Here is a 21,570-nt window from a genome sequence, read left to right as displayed (position 1 = left end):
TACGATGTATGCTTGAATTTGCTCTAAATCACTTTCAACATGATGGTCTTGAAGAAAAGAAATCTGTTTTCTTTGTTTTGTCCATTATTTGTCATTTTTTTCTCTGCTGTTCCTTTCCTGAAGTTGGTGATTCTCTATGAGAGCAGCAAGCACCCTCTGGCAACTTATCCAAACAGTTGTAGTGTGTGCTCAGAATGGACTAGGCTTGATCTCCTAGTTTTTGGTGATGGAGGTACAAGGGATACATTAGTCCATGAATTTACAGACCATTGTGAAAAATAATTCTGCTTTTACTGCATTTCCACAGAGTCGTGGACGCACATTTTGGTTTTTACAATTGTTCTGTGCTGGACCATTTTCAAACAGCAAAATTATTGGAATGAAACATCTGTCAATATAAATATACCTGTGCAAGATTTGAAAATTGGAAGGGGAGACAAACAGAAACCACATGAAGATTTTCACATAATAATCCTCAGTGTTTACTTAGTTCAAATGTACAGTGTTATCTGCGGCTATGCATAACTCACAGCAGTACATTTAAAGATGCAACACAGTTTTCATTTGAAACATAATCAGAAAGTACGGGGTAAATGGTTTTGTTGCTGCATCTTTTATATTGAGCCGACTAACCTTCTATTCTAAATTCTATACTAAAGCTACTGAAATCACAACTATCAGAATAATGCACACTCTACTTAGCCCAGAATACACAAGGAGTCCAGCAACAGGAGAAAGTTAGAAAAAAGCAGAAACATGTCATTAGCCTTTACTTAATATCCAAATTATTTATAGTGAGAGAAATTGAAGCTTCAAAGCAGCAAAATTGATTTACAGTAATTTAAAAAAGCAACATGCTCAGCTCTAAACACTCACAGGTTTCAATTTCTCAATCCAAAGTTGTTCTGTATATCTGTTTAACATGGTTAATTTTATAAACATTTTGTATTTCAGCTGACCCATTGTGGAAAGTGATATATAATCATAGTGCTTTCCATTACTCAACACATTAGTGTGAGGGGAAAGGGGCCTGTGTATGATGATACATTGTCTATCCTGCTAACAGTTCCTATAGAGACTTTGTTCTTTATAAAGGAATCTATGAATTTCACACATTCCCATTTTCTCAGCTGAATAAAGTTGTATGAAGAGCAGTGATTTTCAAAAAGAACAGATTGAAGTAAATGTAAATGAAAGGAGATACTGAGACAAATCAGTTTCGAGGGTATTCAATTGCAACATTTAACAACTCAAAATCCGAATCTTCGCAGCTACTAGGAAACTAAATGACCAAGCACTCAGTATAAAAAAAAGGCTGATTTCAAATTGCAGTGACGGTGGAAAATCAGCAATAGCAAATTGTTTGTCGATTGTACACCTGGTCTGATTTTCAATGGACAGCGAAATCAGACAGTGTGTAACGGATGGTTCAAGGGGTCTTGTTGCACAGTGGTCGCATTCCTACCACTGGGTAGGGCAGTCTGGGTTCAGGTCCCAATGCACCTGGGTATGTCATAACATCTCCAAGCAGGTTGATTAGAAAATATCTATAACGCATGGCTAAGTGGCACAGTTATATTATCCCTACCTCTGAGCCTAAAAGTCTGAGTTCAATCCTCATCTGCCCCAGATGTGTCATAACACACCTGGAACAGGTTGATTTAAATAACACTAACAACAGCTATGATGTGGAGGTGCCGGTGTTGGACTGGGGTGGGCAAGATCAGAAGTCAGGTGACACCAGGTTATAGACCAACAGAACACAGTAGGCCAGCCAGTATCTGGAGGAAAGGAGAAATCAACATTTTGGGAATTGCCCTTCTTCCGGCCAGATGCTGCCTGGCCTGCTGTATTCTTCCAGCCTCCTGTTTGTCTGCCTGGCTTCCAGCATCTGCAGTTTTTTTTGCCTCCATAGTCCACAGGCTTATTTAAAATCACAAGCGTTCATAGCACTACTCCTTCATCAAGTCAAGTGATAATGACAGCGAGTCACGTATTGCCTGAATTGTTCACCACTGAAAGCTCCTGGCTGGGATAGGAACTAACAGCATCTGAGTCAATTCAATGGGTGGTTGTAAATGTAATCCATCGATTTGAAGGTAAGTTAAATGCAAGGTAGTGGGCACTGGAACTGAAAAGATAAACATGCAGATATAACTATGTACAGAAGCTCTCAATCGTAGAGGTGGAAAAGGGAACAAATGTTCAGTAAGACAATGTCAGAAATATTGAGATTGTGAAAAAGACATTCTTCTTCCAAAATCATCCTTTGAGCTCATCAACCTTCCCTTGTGAAGAAGTTGGCTTGCGTAGGCAATGATGCTGGAAGGAAGCATTGAAGGAACGTGAATATCCTGTTGGCTTGACAGTAAATGTGGACGACAGTAAATCAGTAACCCCTTTTACATTCAGTCCAATTCCATTTCTTGGTTTTGAAAATAGTATGGTATCACCAGTTTTATGCAGCCATAGAAGTTGTATTTCACCTTTCAAGTACTATCCTAATACCATTAAAATGGTTGAATGCCGACTTACATAACAAAGTGTGGAGCTGGATGAATGCAGCAGGCCAGCAGCATCAGAGCGACAGGAAAGCTGATGTTTTGGGCCTAGACCCTTCTTCAGAAATGGGGGAGTGGAAGGGGCTTCTGAAATAAATAGGTAGAGAGGGGGAGGCGGATTGAAGATGGGTAGAGGAGAAGTTAGGTGGAGAGGAGACAGACATGTCAAAGAGGCGGGGATGGACCAGGTAAAGGTGAATGTAGGCGGGGAGGTAGGGAGGAGATAGGTCAGTCCAGGAAGGATGGACAGGTCAGGGGGCCGGGATGAGGTTAGTAGGTAGGAAATGGGGGTGGGGCTTGAGGTGGGAGGAGGGCATAGGTGGGAGGAAGGACAGGTTAGGGAGGCAGGGACGAGCTGGGCTGGTTTTGGGATGCAGTGGGGGGAGGGGGCAATCCGGGCTGGTTTTGGGATGCGGTGGGGGGAGGGGAGATTTTGAAGCTTGTGAAGCCCACATCGATACCATTGGGCTGCAGGGTTCCCAAGCGGAATATGAGTTGCTGTTCCTGCAACCTTGGGGTGGCATCATTGTGGCACTGCAGGAGACTCAGGATGGACTTGTCGTCTGAGGAATGGGAGGGGGAGTTAAAATGGTTCGCGACTGGGAGATGCAGTTGTTTATTGCAAACCTGTCGGAGAGTTGGCACTTGGCCTCGGCGATGTAGACGTCAGTGTGCCATATCACAACTGCACCTCCCTTGGCTGAGGGTTTTATGGTGAGGCTGGGATTGGAGCGTAGGGCTGTGAGAGATCGTCAGCTTAACTCCCCCACTACTGACACCTTCTCCCGCCTCTGAAATGCTCCGTCCTCCTGGACACCACCTCAATGCCTCCGACCCTCCCTCGGCCTCTTCATCTCTAATTGCCGTCGAGACATCGATTGCCTCAACCTCTCCACCCCTCTCACCCACTCCAACCTCTCCCCTGCAGAACATGCAGCCCTCCACTCCCTCTGCTCCAATCCCAACCTCACCATAAAAGGGAGGTGCAGTTGCAGTATGGCGCACTGACATCTACATTGCTGAGGCCAGGCGCTAACTCTCTGACACCTCCTCCTACGCCCCCTGGATCATGATCCCAACCCCGGCCACTAAAACATCATCTCCCAAACTATCCACAACCTCATTACCTCAGGTGACCTCCTACTCAGAGCCTCCAACCTCATTGTTCCCCAACTCCACACCGCCTGCTGCTACCTCCTTCCCAAAATCCACAAAGCTGACTGCCCTGGTCTACCCATTGTCTCCGCCTGCTCCTGCCCCACTGAACTCATCTCCACCTATCTTGACTCCATTTTCTCCCCCTTGGTCCTGGAACTCCCTACCTACATCCGTGACACAACCCACACCCTCCACCTCGTCCAGAACTTCCAATTCCCCAATCCCCAATACCTCATTTTTACTATGGACATCCAGTCCCTACATACCTGCATTCCCCATACAGATGGCCTAAAGGCCCTTCACTTCTTCCTGTCCTGCAGGCCTGACCAGAGCCCTTCCACTAACACCCTCATCTGCTTAGCTGAATTCACCCTCACCCTCAACAACTTATCTCTCAATTCCTCCCACTTCCTACAGACAAAGCCATGGGTGCCCACATAGGCCCCAGCTATGCCTGCCTCTTTGTAGGTTACGTGGAACAGTCCCTCTTCTGTACCTACACAGGCCCAACCTCTTCCTCTGTTACATTGGTGACTGTATTGGCACCGCCTCGTGCTCCCAAGAGGAACTCGAACAGTTCATCCACTTCACCAACACCTTCCACCCCAAACTTAAGTTCACCTGGGCCATCTCTCTCTCTCTCTCCTTCCTGGACCTCTCTGTCTCCATCTCTGGCAACCACCTAGAAACCGATATCCATTTCAAGTCCACATACTCACACAGCTACTTAGAATACACATCCTCCCGCACACCTTCCTGCAAAAATGCCATCCCCTATTCCCAATTCCTTCACCTCCGCTGCATCTGCTCCCAGGATGAGGCATTCCACTCCTGTACAACTTAGATGTCCTCGTTTTTCAAGGACCGCAACATCCATTGCTCAGTGGTCGAGAACGCCCTCAACCCTGTCTCCCGCACTTCCCGCACCTCATCCATCATTCCCCCTTCCCGCAATAATAACAAAAACAGAATCCCCCTCATCGTCACATGCCACCCCACCAACCTCCGGATCCAACGCATCATCCTCCGACACTTCCGCCATCTACAATCCGACCCCACCACCCAAGACATTTTTCCCACCCCACCCTTACCTGCTTTCCGGAGAGACCACTCTCTCCGTGACTCCCTTGTCTGCTCCACAATCCCCTCCAACCCCACCACACCCGGCACCTTCCCCTGCAACTGCAGGAAATGCTACACTTGCCCCCCCACCTCCTCCCTCACCCCTATCCCAGGCCCCAAGATGACTTTCCATATCAAGCAGATGTTCACCTGCACATCCGCCAATGTGGTATACTGCATCCACTGTACCCGTTGTGGCTTCCTCTACATTGGGAAAACCAAGCGGAGGCTTGGGGACCGCTTTGCAGAACACCTCCGCTCAGTTCGCACTAAACAACTGCACCTCCCATCCGCGAACCATTTCTACTCCCCCTCTCATTCCTCAGGTCCATCCTGGGCCTCCTGCAGTGCCGCAACGATGCCACCCGAAGGTTGCAGGAACAGCAATTCATATTCTGCTTGGGAACCCTGCAGCCCAATGGTATCAATGTGGATTTTACAAGCTTCAAAATCTCCCCTCCCCCCACTGCATCCCAAAACCAGCCCAGCTTGTCCCCACCTGCCTAGTCTGTACCTCCTCCCACCTAGTCCCTCCTCCCACCTATCCCCTCTTCCCACCTCAAGCTGCACCCCCATGACCTACCTACTAACCTCATCCCGTCCCCTTGACCTGTCCGTCCTCCCTAGACTGACCTATTCCCTCCCTAACTCCCAACCTACACTCACCTTTACCTGGTCCATCCCCGCCTCTTTGACCCGTCTGTCTGCTCTCCACCTATCTTCTCCTCTATCCATCTTGATCCACCTCCCCCCGCTCTCTATTTATTTCAGAACCTCCTTCCCCTCCCCCATTTCAGAAGAAGTGTTTAGGCCCAAAACATCAGCCTCCCTGCTCTTCTGATGCTGCTTGGCCTGCTGTGTTCATCCAACTCCACACCCTGCTATCTCAGATTCTCCAACATCCGCAGTTCCTACTATCTCCGAATGCCTACTTAGGACGGGATTGAGAGATATAAGATTTCAAGGCAAAACAGGGATGTCTGAATTCTATTGTGGCTCTTCTGAGATTATGAAAGTCTTAAATCAGGGAAAGCAATTGATCAAGGATGCATCAGTTAAGATTAATTTTCTCGAGTTTTAACTTTCAGTGTTTGACAGAATTCGAGATGTATTGATTTTGCTATGAATGAAGGCGTTCATTGGTTCAAGGAGCTTTTAGTTCAGGCTGCAAATTCTTGAAAACCATCAGAACACATGACAGTCTTTGTACATGTCTAATTAAGTAGATACGCTTATGCTTTCATGAAACTATTAATATTCGCTGTCGACTACAGTGAAAAATACTCGTACACATACTAACATGACTGGAATTTCCAACTGGCTGAAAAATCCAATCATTAGGACTCCTTACCACAGTATCCTGGTCATAAATTTCAATGACAACAATGGGAGGGTCATCTCTAAGTTCCTGTGCTTCACCATATAGCTCAACATTATCAAACACCAGCAACTGGTCCCATGTTGGGCATAGAGTCTCCTGCAAAACCTGTGGATGACAAATTGGTGAAACTGAAGACCAACGCTACATATTTTTGATTTAATTCCCATAACAATTTCCATAATTCATCAATGACGTTGCTATTGGCCATGGTGCTAGGCACTCCAAAATCTTTGCTCTTATGCATACCTGGTAAAATTGTAAAAATAAATTATGGATAGGACATTGGGACAGTGCTATCTATAGGAAATGCTTGTGGGTGACCTTTCTTTTCAGAATCACAAATTCCTAAAATTGCCCATTAAATCATTGACAAATATGGGAGAACCAATGTCACTGTCATTAAACTTCATATTAACCTTGATTGTTAAGCATAGCAAATGAATTGTGAATTTTCACTGAAGGGAAAGTTACAGAAGAGAAAGTCACAGAAGACTGGTGCATAATTTTAAACTAAGCAAACAGGGTACCAACTACCTCTTATATTATTGCTGAACTGCGAATGTACACTGATGATAGGCTCCTCTGCTCCTATCAATGCCGCTCTTGAAGCTAATACAGACTGCTTATTCAGTCTTTCGGGGACTCGGTTCACTGATCTAAATCTGCAGCATACTAGCACAGATTGAAAGGAACGTAGGTTTTTGATCCCGTCCCAGACCTCTCCACCAGCTGTGGGTAGGGATACTACTCAAGCTTAATGGTCTAAAACAAGATAGATCCTGCCATTGTAATCCTGAACTGAAATGTTTCCACATCAAATACCTGATGAATATTTCTGTTTAGTGCAGTAGAAAATCCCATACAAGATATCTTGCAAGTCCCATACTCATCATCAAGTGTTTAACCCAGAGGTCAGTAAGGTAATTTGACAAAGAGACACATATACAATGAAACTGGCTGCCCCTCCAGGTGCTGAGAATGGGATGCGAACGTTGCTCAATTAATGAATTTATTAAATGTTGATTATGGAGATGTCAATATCATTGGCAAGATTAGCACTTGTTGCCCATCCTAAATGTCCTTGAGAAGGCGAAGGTGGTCAAAACAACAGCAGTCCATATGGTATGGGTACATCTACAATGTTGTTAGGACGGGAATCATGTTTTCAATAAAAGCTAAATTAGTATGAGCAGTAATTTCCTGAAACTATTTTCTCTTTGGTTCTATTAATCCACCCGTATCCCATCAACCTTGCCTGGGACATCCCTATCTGGCAAATGCCTGTCGGTGTTTGGTAATTGCTCCCTGTGATATGCCCACTTCTGCAACTGGGTTTTCACTGAATGGGAATTTATTGATAAGTTGCATTTCCTCATGTTAACAAAAGGAACATGTATCAGGTTGGTGAATTTCTTTGCTAGAAAACATTCCATTGGGGTTGTCAGTGATTACCTCAGTGCATTGGCTCTGTGTAGAGAAGAAGACACGTGCAAAAGGATCTGACAGGCCACTGCTGTCGGCAGCACACAGGCTTCGTGCTTGGTACATGTGAACTCGGAGCTGGAAGAGCTGCTTCTCTGTTTTGGCAATAAAAAACCCAGCTTAGAAATATAACTTAATCCAAGATTGACAAATGAAATTCTCATTTCACACTTAAACGTTGCAGACATTCCATTTCAAAAAGAAAGAGTAACATGAATCTTTAAAGAATTTCATGCCTTAAAAGTGACACAATAGTTTGGTCAAAACGTCCAAAATAAAGTGGAATACCTTTTGTTTTACTCAAAATAACAGTACGTAGCTCTTCAACTCCTTACCCCCAACTAACTCATCCTTCAATTTTATGCGTTGTGATCAGAATACCATGTTATGGACCAGAACAGACCTCCCCAAAATAGTTTAAGATGACAGCCTAGACCATAACTTTTTCTTATTTTACAGGTAGATATGAAGCTTTCAGATGCGATGTGGTGGTCAAACTACTTAGTGTTAAGCAAAGCACAGTTTTATTGTAAACTGTGGTTAAAATACAAACAAAAGAAAGAGCAAGGTGATAGGAGGTATGGTTAGTAAGATTGCAGATGACACTAAAATTGGACGCATATTGCACAGTGAAGGTGGTTACCTCAGAGTACAACGGGATCTTGATTAGATGGACCAATGGGCCCAATTGGCAGATGGAGTTAACTTAGATAAATGTGAGGTGCTGCATTTTGGAAAGGCAAATCAGGGCAGGGCTTATGAACTTAATGGTAAGGTCCTGGGGAATGTTGCTGAACATAGAGACCTTGGAGTCCATGTTCATAGTTCCTTCAAAGTAGACTTGCAGGTAGATAGGGCGGTGAAGAAAGAGTTTGATACGCTTGCCTTTATTGGTCAGTGCATTGAGTTTAGGAGTTGGCGGGTCATGTTGTGGCTGGGCAGGACATTGGTATGGCCACCTTTGGAGTATTGCATGCAATTCTGGCTCCCTGCTACGGGAAGGATGGTGAGAAACTTGAAAGTGTACAGAAAAGATTTACAGGGATGTTGCCAGGGTTGGAGGGTTTGAGCCACAGGGAGAGGCTGGACAGGCTGGTGCTATTTTCCCTGGAGTGTCAGAGGGTGAGAGATGACCTTCTGGAGGTTTATAAAATCAGGAGGGGCGTGGACAGGGTAAATAGGGAAAGTCTTTTCCCTGGGGTAGGGGAGTCCAAAACTAGGTGGCATAGGTTTAAAGTGAGAGGGAAAAGACATAAAAGGAACCTGGGGGCAACTTTTTCATGCAGAGAGTACTGTATATGTAGAATGAGCTGCCAGAGGAAGTGGTGGAGGCTGGTATGATTACAACATTTACAAGGCATCTGGATGGGTACATGAATAGTGGAGCTGGATGAACACAGCAGGCCAAGCAGCATCCTTGGTCTCGGCCCGAAAACATCAGTTTTTGTGCTCCTGAGATGCTGCTTGGCCTGCTGTGTTCATCCAGCCTCACACTTTGTTATCTTGGATTCTCCAGCATCTGCAGTTCCCATTATCTCTGGGCATATGAATAGAAAGGCTTTGGAGGAATATGGGGCAAATCCTGGCAAATGGGACTAGATTTGGTCAGCATGGATGAGTTGGCCCAAAGGGTCTTTTTCTGTGATAATAAAATGTGACGCTGGATGAACACAGCAGGCCAAGCAGCATCTCAGGAGCACAAAAGCTGACGTTTCGGGCCTAGACCCTTCATCGGTCTAGGCCCGAAACGTCAGCTTTTGTGCTCCTGAGATGCTGCTTGGCCTGCTGTGTTCATCCAGCCTCACATTTTATTATCTTGGAATTCTCCAGCATCTGCAGTTCCCATTATCTCGGGTCTTTTTCTGTGTTGTTTATCTCTATGACTCTATAACTTAACTGAATAATAGACCCATTACCTATTACTAATTAACTGTTCCAAACTAGTAACAACCCATAAATGCACCCCTTGGCAAAAAGGTAAATTCAGACACAGATTCTTACATGCAGTTCTCCATTCCAGGAAGGAAAGCAAAATAATGAGAAGGTTCAGAGAGAACAGCAGCTAGGAATCATTCACTGAAGCTCCAACCTTTTTGAGACCCCTAAGGTTTCTGCTGTTACTGAAGAGCCCAAAACCCAGAAATCTGCATCTGAGACAGCTGCCCACACCCATTCAGCTGCTTCCATTGCTCCAACTTTAAAAAAAACACACACACAAGGCCTCACACGTTGTTACTCAAGTCATCCCTAGTAGCCACTTCATTGCCTCTACCTTGTAGTCTCTCTTCCAAAAAAAAGGACAAAATAATGTTTTAAAGTGACGGCATTGCCACAGCTGCATTGGTTAAACACTTATTTTCAAACTTAGTACTTACTGGTATAGGTCAGGCTTATAGGAGGGAAGGTCTGCAATCCTTGGAGCTTGACCGCTTTGTTCTCTTCGTATCCACTGGGCAGGCCACTCAGGAAATCCTTCCGCTGCTTATTTAATCCCAGCCAAAAGTAAACCTCGATTTTAGCTTGAACAGTCCAACCTGCAGTCCCAAAGCCTCGCTTTCCTGGAAGCTGCAAATAAGGCAACTCTTCTATGACAGTGATTTTAACAAAACAAAAATGAATTTGCACTCTAGTGATTTTGCCTCCTAAAAACATGCTTCATGACATAAGTGGCCTAAGCATCCATTTTTAGACAATCCCAATCACTTGACTGAGACAGTCTTAAACACTTTTCGAACCCTGCCCTGTTTCCAAAGAGTGTGCATCATTTTCTCCCAATAACCAACATGACAAACGTGGAATAACAGCAGGATCATTAAGTTACACGCATAGCAGTTAAGGAAGGCTTTATAATGAGTCAACGGTTCTGTCAGACTGGAAAGTGGAAAAAGGTATCGGGGTTTCTGAATGCAGCAAAAAAAAGCATAAAGTTCCCATTGAGAAATTGGCCTTCCATGAAAAATCTTTCAGCTGTGAAAGCGGAAAGTTTTGGAAAAACTCAAAATGCCTAGCAGCATCTTTGGAGAGAGAAAACAAAGTGAATGTTTTAGAACTGACAGGAAGTGGGAAAGGGATGGTTTTTTTGCTGATGATGGAGGAGGCAGAAGTTCTGGATGGATGCTGCGGGCACATAGAGCAAAAAACAAATTTAGCTCTATTAACAAAAAGAGAGAATCAAACTAAGATTAAATGATAGATGTGATAAGATGACATTCACCAAGGAGAAGGCTTTGACAGATGTTGAGGTTAGGGATAGATGTTTGCTTACTCTAGGTCAAGTTGACATAAGGAAGGAGGAAGTATTAGGTATCCTAAAAGACATTAAGGTGGACAAATCCCCAGGTCCAGATGGGATCTATCCCAGGTTACTGAGGGAAGAAAGAGAGCAAATAGCCAGGGCCTTAACAGATATCTTTGCAGCATCCTTAGACACGGGTGAGGTCCCGGAGGACTGGAGACACTAAGATTGGTGGAGTAGCAGATAGTGAAGGGGACTGAGAGATTACAGCAGAATATAGATAGACTGAAGAGTTGGGCAGATAAATGGCAGATGGAGTTCAATCCGGGCAAATACGAGGTGATGCATTTTGGAAGATCAAATTCAAGGGTGAACTATACAGTAAATGGAAAAGTCCAAGGGAAAATTGATGAACAGAGAGATCTGGGTGTTCACATCCATTGTTCCCTGAAGGTGACAACGCAGGTCAATAGGGTGGTCAAAAAGGCATACGGCATGCTTTCCTTCATTGGACAGGGTATTGAATACAAGAGTTGGCAGGTCATGTTGCAGTTGTATAAGACTTTGGTTTGGCCACATTTGGAGTACTGTGTACAGTTCTGGTCGCCACATTACCAAAAGGATGTGGATGCTTTGGAGAGGGTGCAGAGGAGGTTCACCAGGATGGTGCCTGGTATGGAGGGTGCTAGCTATGAAGAGAGGTTGAGTAGATTAGGATTATTTTCATTAGAAAGACGGAGATTGAGGGGAGACCTGATTGAGGTCTACAAAATCATGAGGGGTATAGACAGGGTGGATAGCAAGAAGCTTTTTCCCAGAGTGGGGGACTCAATTACTAGGGGTCATGAGTTCAAAGTGAGAGGAGGAAAGTTTATGGGAGATATGCATGGAAAGTTCTTTACACAGAGGGTGGTGGGTGCCTGGAACGCGTTGCCAGCAGTGGTGGTAGATACAGACACGTTAGCGTCTTTTAAGATATATCTGGACAGGTACATGGATGAGCAGGGAGCAAATGGACACAGACCCTTAGAAAATAGATGACAGGTTAGACAGAGGATCTTGATCGGCGCAGGCTTGGAGGGCCGAAGGGCCTGTTCCTGTGCTGTAATTTTCTTTGTTCTTTGACAAGCTCTTTCAGCAGGCTACTGTCACAATGCTCACAAAATGTTGCATATGACATGAACATGAACATAAGTCTGTCATTCAATGGTGCATTGGTACAGGAAAGTAAATGTACACTCATAAGTAATAAGGGCAGCTTCAGGAGGGATTTTGCACCAACAAAATTGTATAGGCCAGCAGGAGGCCATACAACTTATTGGCAAAACTTAGTCTGACAGTCCCATTGTCCCTACAATTCTTTTTTCAAATACTTATGCATGTTTTTCTTCATTCATTCATGGGATGTGGACATCACTGGCCAGGCCAGTATTTATTGTCTACCCCCAATTTTGCCCAGAGTTGAGAGTCAACCACATTGCTGTGGGAACAGAAACAGAACTTTCTGGAAAAGCTCAGCAGGTCCAGCAGCATCTGTGAAGGAAAAAACCAAGTTAACGTTTCAGTTCTGAGGAAGGTCACTGGACCCGGAATGTTAACCCTGATTTTTCCTTCACAGATGCTGCCAGACCTTCTAGGCTTTTTCAGAAACTTCTGTTCCTGTTCCTGTTCCTGATTTACGGCATCTGCAGTTCTTTCGGATCTTACATTGCTGTGTGTCTGAGTTACATGTAGGTCAGACAAGGTCAGGATAGTAGATTTACTTTCCTAAAGGACATCAATGATCCAGATAGGTTTTTCCTGACAATCAACAATGGTTTTATGGCCACTATTAGACTCCTGATTTTTATTGAAATAAAATTCTACCATCTGCTGTCATGGGATTCGAACCCAAGTTCTCAAAACTTTAGCTGGGTCTCTGGATTAATAGCCTATGGATAATACCACTATGCCATTGCTTTTCTTCCAAGTCTGTTGATAATAAGACTGCAGGAGGAGAGGATAATTTTATTATTATTATGATGATGCACTTGTTTTCCTGCATCTTATTCACTTAAAGTACAGTGCAATACAGGCTATTAAAGTCTCAGTTCTGACCACAGAAATGTTAATGGTTCTCGTGAAGAAGAGGAAAAAACATTCATTTATTTGGCATATTTCGCAATTTCAGAACATCCCAATGCACCTCACAGCCAGTGAAATACTTTTCAAAGTGAAATTTATGAAATGTCAGCATCCAGACAGTTTAACAACAAATAAAATCAAACCATTTTGTTCCTCTTCAGCCAATTCATTCACTGCAGCTCTATTTTGAATGTACTTGCATTCCAGAGCCCTGATTTCATTCAGAATGAGAAAATCCCTGTTTCTTTTAAACTTTCGTGATCTTGACAGTTTGTATGACATATTAAAACAGAGAATTAGACTAAAACTTCAGAAGAACATGAGGCTTTTAAATGTATTTCTATAATGTCGATGATTCCGGTGGAGCTGCGCTAAGTGTCCATTAAACCAATTGTGTTGATGTGATGTGGTTGGTTTTCTCCTTGAGATCCTTCTGCATACAGCTGTGTGAGTATTCTACTGCATTACTGCAATCTGGCCACTGTAATGCGTTACTGCAGTGTAACAATACTACCGAGTTTGTAACCCTGTTGCATCTTCCTCAGTTGAAGATCACAAAGTCCTGTTGCTGTGCTTGTGATCGTGATCAGGTAAGGGGTGGCTATTTCAAAATGACCTGGCTGTTGTGCTGAATGCTCCTCCAGGCTCCACAATGGAAATCTGAGGCTCTGCTCCCTTTGGGCTCACCCCAACCATCAAACAGATCCCCATCTGCAGCTGAGCAGGCCTTCGGCCCCTTCAAATTTAAGTGGGTGTCAGTAATGGAATGGAAATGGGGGTCAATCGTTTCTATTATTGGTCAAAATCTCCCAAAGATCTTCCTGCTTCTAAAGGGGATTTGCTCTTTGGGCTTCAGGAAGTCAAATCCTCCCAATACGTCTTGCTCTGGAATAGCAGCTTTTTAAGATTCCCCAAGTGGGATGACATTACCTTGAGAAACACGGTCTTAACTTTGCCACAATCTTTGCCTGTTTCCTCATCTACTATGGAATAAAGAATATCCTTGGATGGAATTCGAGCATATGCAATCCGTTTGTTGTTGCTCATCATCCAGATGAATATTTCAGGGATGCTGTGCTGAGGCTGCAAAGTCAATTCACTGTATCAGTAAAGGTATTGAACGAAGTTACCTCAAAAGTAATGATAGAGGGGTGACGGCTAGGAGGCCTGTGTCAATACATTCAAAACAAAATTAAAATCAAAATTGAAGAAGAGGGCTCACTGATATAATCAGCAGAATACAAATGTTGGTTTAGGAGAAAATAAGGAGAGGTGAAGAGAAGATGAAAGAGTGCAGCAGGTGTATATGAGAGAGACGATGAATTATTCTGCAAATACATCAGCAAAAGGATATGGCAAGGCTGCTCCCTTGAGAGGAGAGAATAGTGAGTTCATAACGCTAAGCAGGAATGAGCAGGGATACTCAGATACAATGGAAGTAAAATGCTACAAATGCTGGAAATTTGAAAACAAAATAGGAAGTACTGAAAAATTCCACAAATCTTATTTTGATGCTTATTTGCTGTATTTATTCTTTAACAAAATAGTGAGGCATTAATTTCTACACATGCAATTCAACTGTAGTTCTGCATATTGCATGCAAAGTAAATTAGATTTCGCACACTGTGCTTGTAGGTAAATTTCCTACCTCATCAGCCATAAAGCGGAGTTTATGAAGAAACACGTGGACCTGTTTAAGTTTGTCCTTTAGTGTGTTCTTCTTTACCTGTGTTCTCATCGTCTTCGCTTGCTGTGCCATGTTCTCCTGTATTTTGGTGGATATGCAGTGGTTTAGCATAAAGATTATGATAGACCTTTTCTAAATGTTATTTTGTCTCCAGGAAGAAGATTAATAATTTCAAATTCACTACTTTCACATTGTTTCTCACATTTATTCCTATCCCTGAATATAAACTTCCAAAATTTCATAGAAATATTTCCACAGTGCTATCGATTGACTGTTCTTATTTATGAACAGCAGTAATATTTATTTGACAAAGCATCTGTGGTACAATTTAAACAGGTTTTCCTGAAAAATAGATTTGGTTGAATGGACGGAGCCCGTAGAAGTGTGTGTGGGTTGGGAGATGGGGACTGGATGGGTCAGTCCGGGGAGGACGGACAGGTGAAGGGGGCGGGATGATGTTGGTAGGTAGGAAATGGAGGTGAGGCTTGAGGTGGGAGGCGGGGTAGGTGAGAGGAAGAACAGGTTAGGGAGGCAGGGACGAGCTGGGCTGGTTTTGGGATGCAGTCGGGGGAGAGGAGATTTTGAAGCTGGTGAAATTCACATTGATACCATTGGGCTTCGGCTCCCACAGCTACCTAGAATACACCTCCATCCACCCACCTTGATGCAAAAATTCCATCCTCTATTCCTAATTCCTTCGCCCCTGCCTCATCTGCTCCCAGGATAAGACATTCCACTCCCATACATCTCAGATGTCTTCATTTTTCAAGGACCGCAACATCCCCCACTCAGTGGTCGAGAACGCCCTCGACCGTGTCTCCCGCATTTCCCGCAGCTCGTCCCTCAGTCCCTGTCCCCGCAGTAACAACCAAAACAGAATCCTCCTCGTCCTCACATACCATCCCACCAACCTCCGGATACAACGCATCATCCTCCGACATTTCCGCCATCTACAATCCGACCCCACCACTAAAGACATTTCTCCATCCCCACCCTTGTCTGCCTTCCGGAGAGACCACTCTCTCCGTGACTCCCTTGTCCGCTCCACACTCCTCTCCGACCCCACCACACCCGGCACCTTCCCCTGCAACCGCAGGAAGTGCTACACTTGCCCCCACACCTCCTCCCTCATCCCCATCACAGGCCCCAAGAAGACTTTCCACATCAAGCAGATGTTCACTTGCACACCCGCCAATGTGGTATATTGTATCCACTGTACCCGTTGTGGCTTCCACTACATTGGGGAAACCAAGTGGAGGCTTGGGGACCACTTTGCAGAACACCTCCGCTCAGTTCGCAATAAACAACTGCACCTCCCATTCGCAAACCATTTCAACTCCCCCTCCCACTCCTTGGATGACATGTCCATCCTGGGCCTCCTGCAGTGCCACAACGATGCTACCCGGAGGTTGCAGGAACAGCAACTCATATTCCGCTTGGGAACCCTGCAGCCCAATGGTATCAATGTGGATTTCACAAGCTTCAAAATCTCCCCTCCCCCTACCACATCCCAAAACCAGTCCAGCTCATCCCCGCCTTCCTAACCTGTTCTTCCTCTCACCTATCCCTCCTCCCACCTCAAGCTGCACCCCCATCTCCTACCTACTAACCTCATCCTGCCTCCTTGACCTGTCCGTCCTCTCTGGACTGACCTATCCCCTCCCTACCTCCCCACCTACACTCACCTCTACAGGCTCCATCCCCGCCCCTTTAAACTTGTCTGTCTCCTCTCCACCTATCACTCCTCTATCCATTTTCTATCTGCCTCCCCCTCTCTCCCTATTTATTTCACAACCCTCTTCTCCTCCCCCTCTCTGATGAAGGGTCTAGGCCCGAAATGTCAGTTTTTGTGCTCCTGAGATGCTGCTTGGCCTGCTGTGTTCATCCAGCCTCACGCTTTATTATCTGCCATCTGAACTGTTGTCTGATGTGAATTTTAACAGAGATGGGAGACCAAGACTTTAAAATGATCTCGTGCTGTAACAAGGGGCCGGGCATGTAGTCAATAGGAGTTATGAAGAAAAATCAGAAACGCTAAATTTATTGACTGCAGATAACAACATTGTCTTTACCACAAATGATTTGCTTTGTTTACATTCACTCAGCGACTGCCTCTGAGAGCAACTGTGCAAAATTGGTGCATTTGGATTATAAGAGCAAATGACTATTCAATCTCGCAAACCTGTTCCACAAATCAACTGCAAATAATAGACATTGACAAGATTTCTCACATTTCATGACATCAATTGGCCCCGGATACATTAAATTGGCTGATTTCAGGTGAGAATAGGAAAAAAATGAACATAAAATCCTAAATGCTGAAAATCTCAGAATAACAAAGAAAATACTCCAGATTCAGAACTGGTCCATTAACATCAGCACCATAAAAAGATTAATGTTTTGGAGTTGAGGCATTTTGATAGAATTTTTGTCTTGTTTCCCAAGCTATGAAATAGGAGCATTCAAGTCTTCTGAATCTGATACCATTTCTGCACAGAATGATTTCATTAAACTGCGTGAGGATCTCATGCATCTTTAAAAAAAAATGCCCATGTGTTTAGTTTCTCATTAACATAACTTGTTATCAGTGTTTTGTGAAACTTTAGACACATTGAACATACCATTTCTCTTATGCAGGATTTAAGCCTCTCCCTATCCAGTTTTGTCCTCCCTGCTGCGCTCTGATCCTTGTTTGCCAGTGACACAAAACGGCTGTAGGGAGAATGAAAAGTGTTTCGACACAGAGTGAATTTCTCTTGAAGTGGTTTGGATGAACGGTAAACAAGGAAGTTACAATATCTGTTATAAGTTACAATCTCATTTATAAAATACATTATCAGTGATCAGGAATGGCTTGAAGCACTTCATAATTCCATAAACAGCGTAAAGCTCTGAGGAGAAGGTATTCTGGTCAGGATATAAAGAAAACTGCTCGCTCTCCTTCCAACAGTGGCATAGGGTCTTTCCTATTCACCAGCAGCAAGAAGGCCTGAGCTCAGGTTACCACTTCAAGCAAAGATCAGAACCTGTGACAATGAAGTAACTCTTTGGTGCTGATCTTAACTTAAACCCAGGCCGAGATAACAAGGTGTAGAGCTGGATGAACACAGCAGGCCAAGCAGCATCTTAGGACTAGGAAAGCTGACCTTTTGGGCATGGACCCTTCTTCAGAAAAAAGGGTCTGAAGAAGGGTCTAGGCCCAAAACGTCAGCTTTCCTGCTCCTCTGATGCTGCTTGGCCTGCTGTGTTCATTCAGCTCTACACCTTGTTATCTCGGATTCTCCTGCATCTGCAGTTCCTACTATCTCTTAAACCCAAGGCCATTTAGGTCTACCAGCTGAGTCAGATTAGAACTGACGCTGTAGCATGGGTGCATGGACAATGAGGGACATTGACTTTTCGTTGCGATATAACCCTGGGATGAGCAAAAACATGCTGAAAAATACAGAATTAAAACTACAATGGGAGCAAAGAGCAAAATAAAAACCTCACAGGTATTATAAGGTATCGCTTACTTCAGGTGGCAGTCAAAACGTTTTCAAAATTAAACTGCTAAAGCCATCCTTCAATATTTTGCTAACTAGGTTTGTTTTTGTTGATAAATTTTAGAAGAATTCAGAATTGGTAGAATGACCATATTGACAAAGAGGCAAAGCTATTTTACAGCAGTAAATACTATTGTTGTTTAATAAACTAATCTGTAACGTGTAAAACTAGAATGAGGCAGCGTGGCCTCAAAATAAGTGGGAGCAGATTTGGGGCAGAGTTTAGGAGGAGCTTCTTCAGCTAGAGGGTGAAGGTGTGCAATTCCCTGCCCAGTGAAGCAGGTGAGGATACCTGACTGAATATTTTTAAGGCAAAGATAGGTAGATTTTTAAACAGTAACGGAATTAAAGGTCATTGTTTGGGTAAGTGGAGCTGAGTCCATGAAAGGATCAGCCATGATCTTATTGATTGGCAGAGCAGGCTCGAGGGGCCAGACAGCCCACCCCTGCTGCTATTTCTTATGTTGTGTTAGTCTCCATCTGTACCCACCTGCAACCAGTGCTCAATTCCTCCAGGACACCTCGGAGCCGACGCTCTGGGTGGGGTTTCTCTGTCTTCAGGATCTCCTGAACATCATTGAGGCCCTCCTCCTATTGGCAGGAATTGGAGTATATTATTAATCAATACAGCAGCAGTAACAACAGAGAACAACATAAGTAGCGTGTTGCTAACTCTATCAGAATACAACTCTTCGCTGCTGACTAACCCCAAAATAGGAACAACTTCACGACTGCAGAATTCTTAGGAATATTCAAACGTTTCAATTGCCCTCGAAAGACCCTTGGGTAGATGACATTCCTTTCTGACAGCTATACCATACAAAACTTTAATTATGTAGGGGTATAATGATGCAGGTGAGATGCAAACCGGAGTTTGGAAATTTCCCAATTGCAGCTACCTATCCCTGTCTTTGAGATGGGTAGTTGAATCTGGGAATTTTTCTAACTTGGGTTCATCGTGGGCTGAAGGGCCTGTCCTGTTCTATCTACTCCAAAGGTTTATTATAACCTTTCTGAATAGGTTAATTAGTAAATCTAAGAACAGTTGGGAAACTCAGCAGGTCTTGCAAAATCTGTACAAAGAAAGCAGAGCCAACATTCTGGGTCCAGTGTCCCTTCATCAAAATTGGACCCAAAGCATTAACTCTGCTGCCAGACCTGGGGAGTTTCTGCAGAAAATTCTATTTTTGCTTCAGATTTCTAGGATCTGCTGTTCTTTGTTTTCTTATAAAGAGGTGACACATGCCTCTAGATTCTGTAATTGGCACTTTGGAGATCTGCATTGTTGATATTTTCTAAGTTGGAACAACAGTTGTTTCTGAAGGAAGATTATAAATCGGTGTTTTTAAAGCAGTACCACAAATACCATCTTTACTATATGGTTCATTTATTCCATACAGAATGTGTACTTTGTGAATGGACATGGGAGTCCCAGGAGTAGGTATGGGACGGTATTTGGAGCCTTTGGTATGAGTAAGGCAATGAATTGACAAGGAAGATTGCGCGGGATTGGAGGTGGGGTCTTGTATCAGTTGGCAGCATGGAGGTTATGGGTTAGCTGTATGATGTGACCTTTCAAAAGGCTTCTGAATCCAGATAATGGGTGCGGCTCCTTTTATTGTCTGTGAACCATGAGGCATGGTGAAGTTGTTCTGTGAGGGATCTAGGAGTCCCACACCTTCAGAATGGAGCTCGGCAAGTCAGAATTGTAGGGCATGAGCTCACAACCCTCCCACTTTTAACCTGTGTCACCAAAAACTGGGCGCACTGGGTACTGGGAAGTTGTGGAATTTGGTTCCAGCTGTCATTTTTAAATCTCACATTCTGAAAAATTTGGAGTCATGAAAATCTAGATCATGGCGTGTATGTTTCATCTTCCTGTGACACTCATGGTGTGTACAGACAAATATCTGACCCTCCTGGTAATGTGCAGGCCTGTGTATTAACTGTGGCCTCAGTCTGAAGGGACAACTGTTGCCTTTCGACAAAATGTTTCTAGGAAATTTGGGGAGAACGTTGTGAAGGGCAGGGGAACAGCCGTTGTTGAACACCCTTCAGATTGACTTCTTTTCCCAATCTGCCCTCCTACAGGCCCAAGCTGCCAGTCAGCCCTTATATGGGATTTACTGATTTTGAATGTCAGTGAGCACAAATTGCATGCATTCTGCTCACGGTGGATTTTTTTTAAACCTCCTAGTGTTAGCTTCAGGCATGCATCTGACTGATCTTTGCGCAGCTCTCCAACAGATTTACTATTACTCCCTGGGCTGGTTTCATTGGGATTACAAGATTGACTATGGTCCATTCTCCAGACTGCTTCAAGGTGGACACCTGACCCTGATATCCCACTGGCCGTGTCCAAGCCCCTGGACTGATAGCAGGTGATGCCCCGATTTACTGTTCCAGGGCTCCCTGACTGAAGGCTGTCTCCCTTGACCTGATTAAGGATGACTCCCCCCTTAGCCTTTGAGACATGGCCATTAGGATGAAGCCTGTGCAACATGATTGCGGCGTAGGCAGACATGGACAGGTGGGAGATTGACATGGCATGGTGCCATTCTGCAAAATGGCCACCCACGAGACTGAGCCCTGCTGACAACCATGACAGCTGATTTGATTGGTGTCAGTGCTAAAAGGCAGAGCATGACAGCAGTAAGCCCTGACTGAGAGAAAAATGTGTAAAAAGGAAAGGCACGGCAGAGATTCTGACAGCATTCCAGCTGGTACACTGTGTGAGCAATGAGGGAGAAGGCAAAGAGCCCTGAGAGATGACCTCTGGTGGAGTCAATGTCTGCACAGTAACAGTATAATTGCAGCGAGAGGTGTTAGAAAACTCCAAAGTGCAGCATTGAGCTGCAGAACCATCTTGAAAATGGCACCAAAGGTAAAAATATCATTGATCCTCCAGCTGCTTGTTGCAACTGCACATTAGCTTTTAGGGACTGGTGACCTAGCTCCCTTTGTACATCAGCCTTTCCCAGTATATCACAACTTAAATAATACTCCATCATTCTGTTCTTCCAACTGAAGTGGATAACTAACACTCATCCATATCAAACTGAGGAAGGGTCATTCAATCCCAAAACATTAACTCTGATTTCTGTCCACAGATGCTGCCAGGCTGCTGAGCTTTTCCAGAAATTTATTTTTGTTTCTGATTTACAGCATCCGCAGATCTTTTGGTTTTTCTTTAGACTGTATCTGCCATGCATTTACCTGTATTCAACTTGTTGAGGCCACCTCAAATCTGCTTTATATCCTCCTGACTATTCTCA

General features: G+C 44.2%; 1 protein-coding gene across 10 annotated transcripts in view; it reads right to left on the bottom strand.

The window, feature by feature from the left end:
- otofa (otoferlin a) overlaps positions 1-21,570 on the bottom strand; it is a 343,946-nt gene that overhangs the window by 76,999 nt on the left and 245,377 nt on the right. For all 10 annotated transcript variants that reach the window (XM_059645651.1, XM_059645653.1, XM_059645659.1 and 7 more), the window contains exons 20-26: positions 18,786-18,886; positions 17,372-17,462; positions 14,712-14,828; positions 13,994-14,146; positions 10,080-10,269; positions 7,675-7,799; positions 6,193-6,327 (exon numbers count right to left, since the gene is read on the bottom strand). In XM_059645651.1, the coding sequence (XP_059501634.1) occupies positions 6,193-6,327; positions 7,675-7,799; positions 10,080-10,269; positions 13,994-14,146; positions 14,712-14,828; positions 17,372-17,462; positions 18,786-18,886 (912 nt within the window). The remainder of the gene's footprint in view (positions 1-6,192; positions 6,328-7,674; positions 7,800-10,079; positions 10,270-13,993; positions 14,147-14,711; positions 14,829-17,371; positions 17,463-18,785; positions 18,887-21,570) is intronic.

This window comes from Stegostoma tigrinum, chromosome 4 (assembly GCF_030684315.1).
Source record: "Stegostoma tigrinum isolate sSteTig4 chromosome 4, sSteTig4.hap1, whole genome shotgun sequence".
In the NCBI taxonomy this organism is placed as follows: Eukaryota; Metazoa; Chordata; class Chondrichthyes; order Orectolobiformes; family Stegostomatidae; genus Stegostoma; species Stegostoma tigrinum.
This window is presented reverse-complemented; position numbering and strand designations above follow the sequence as displayed.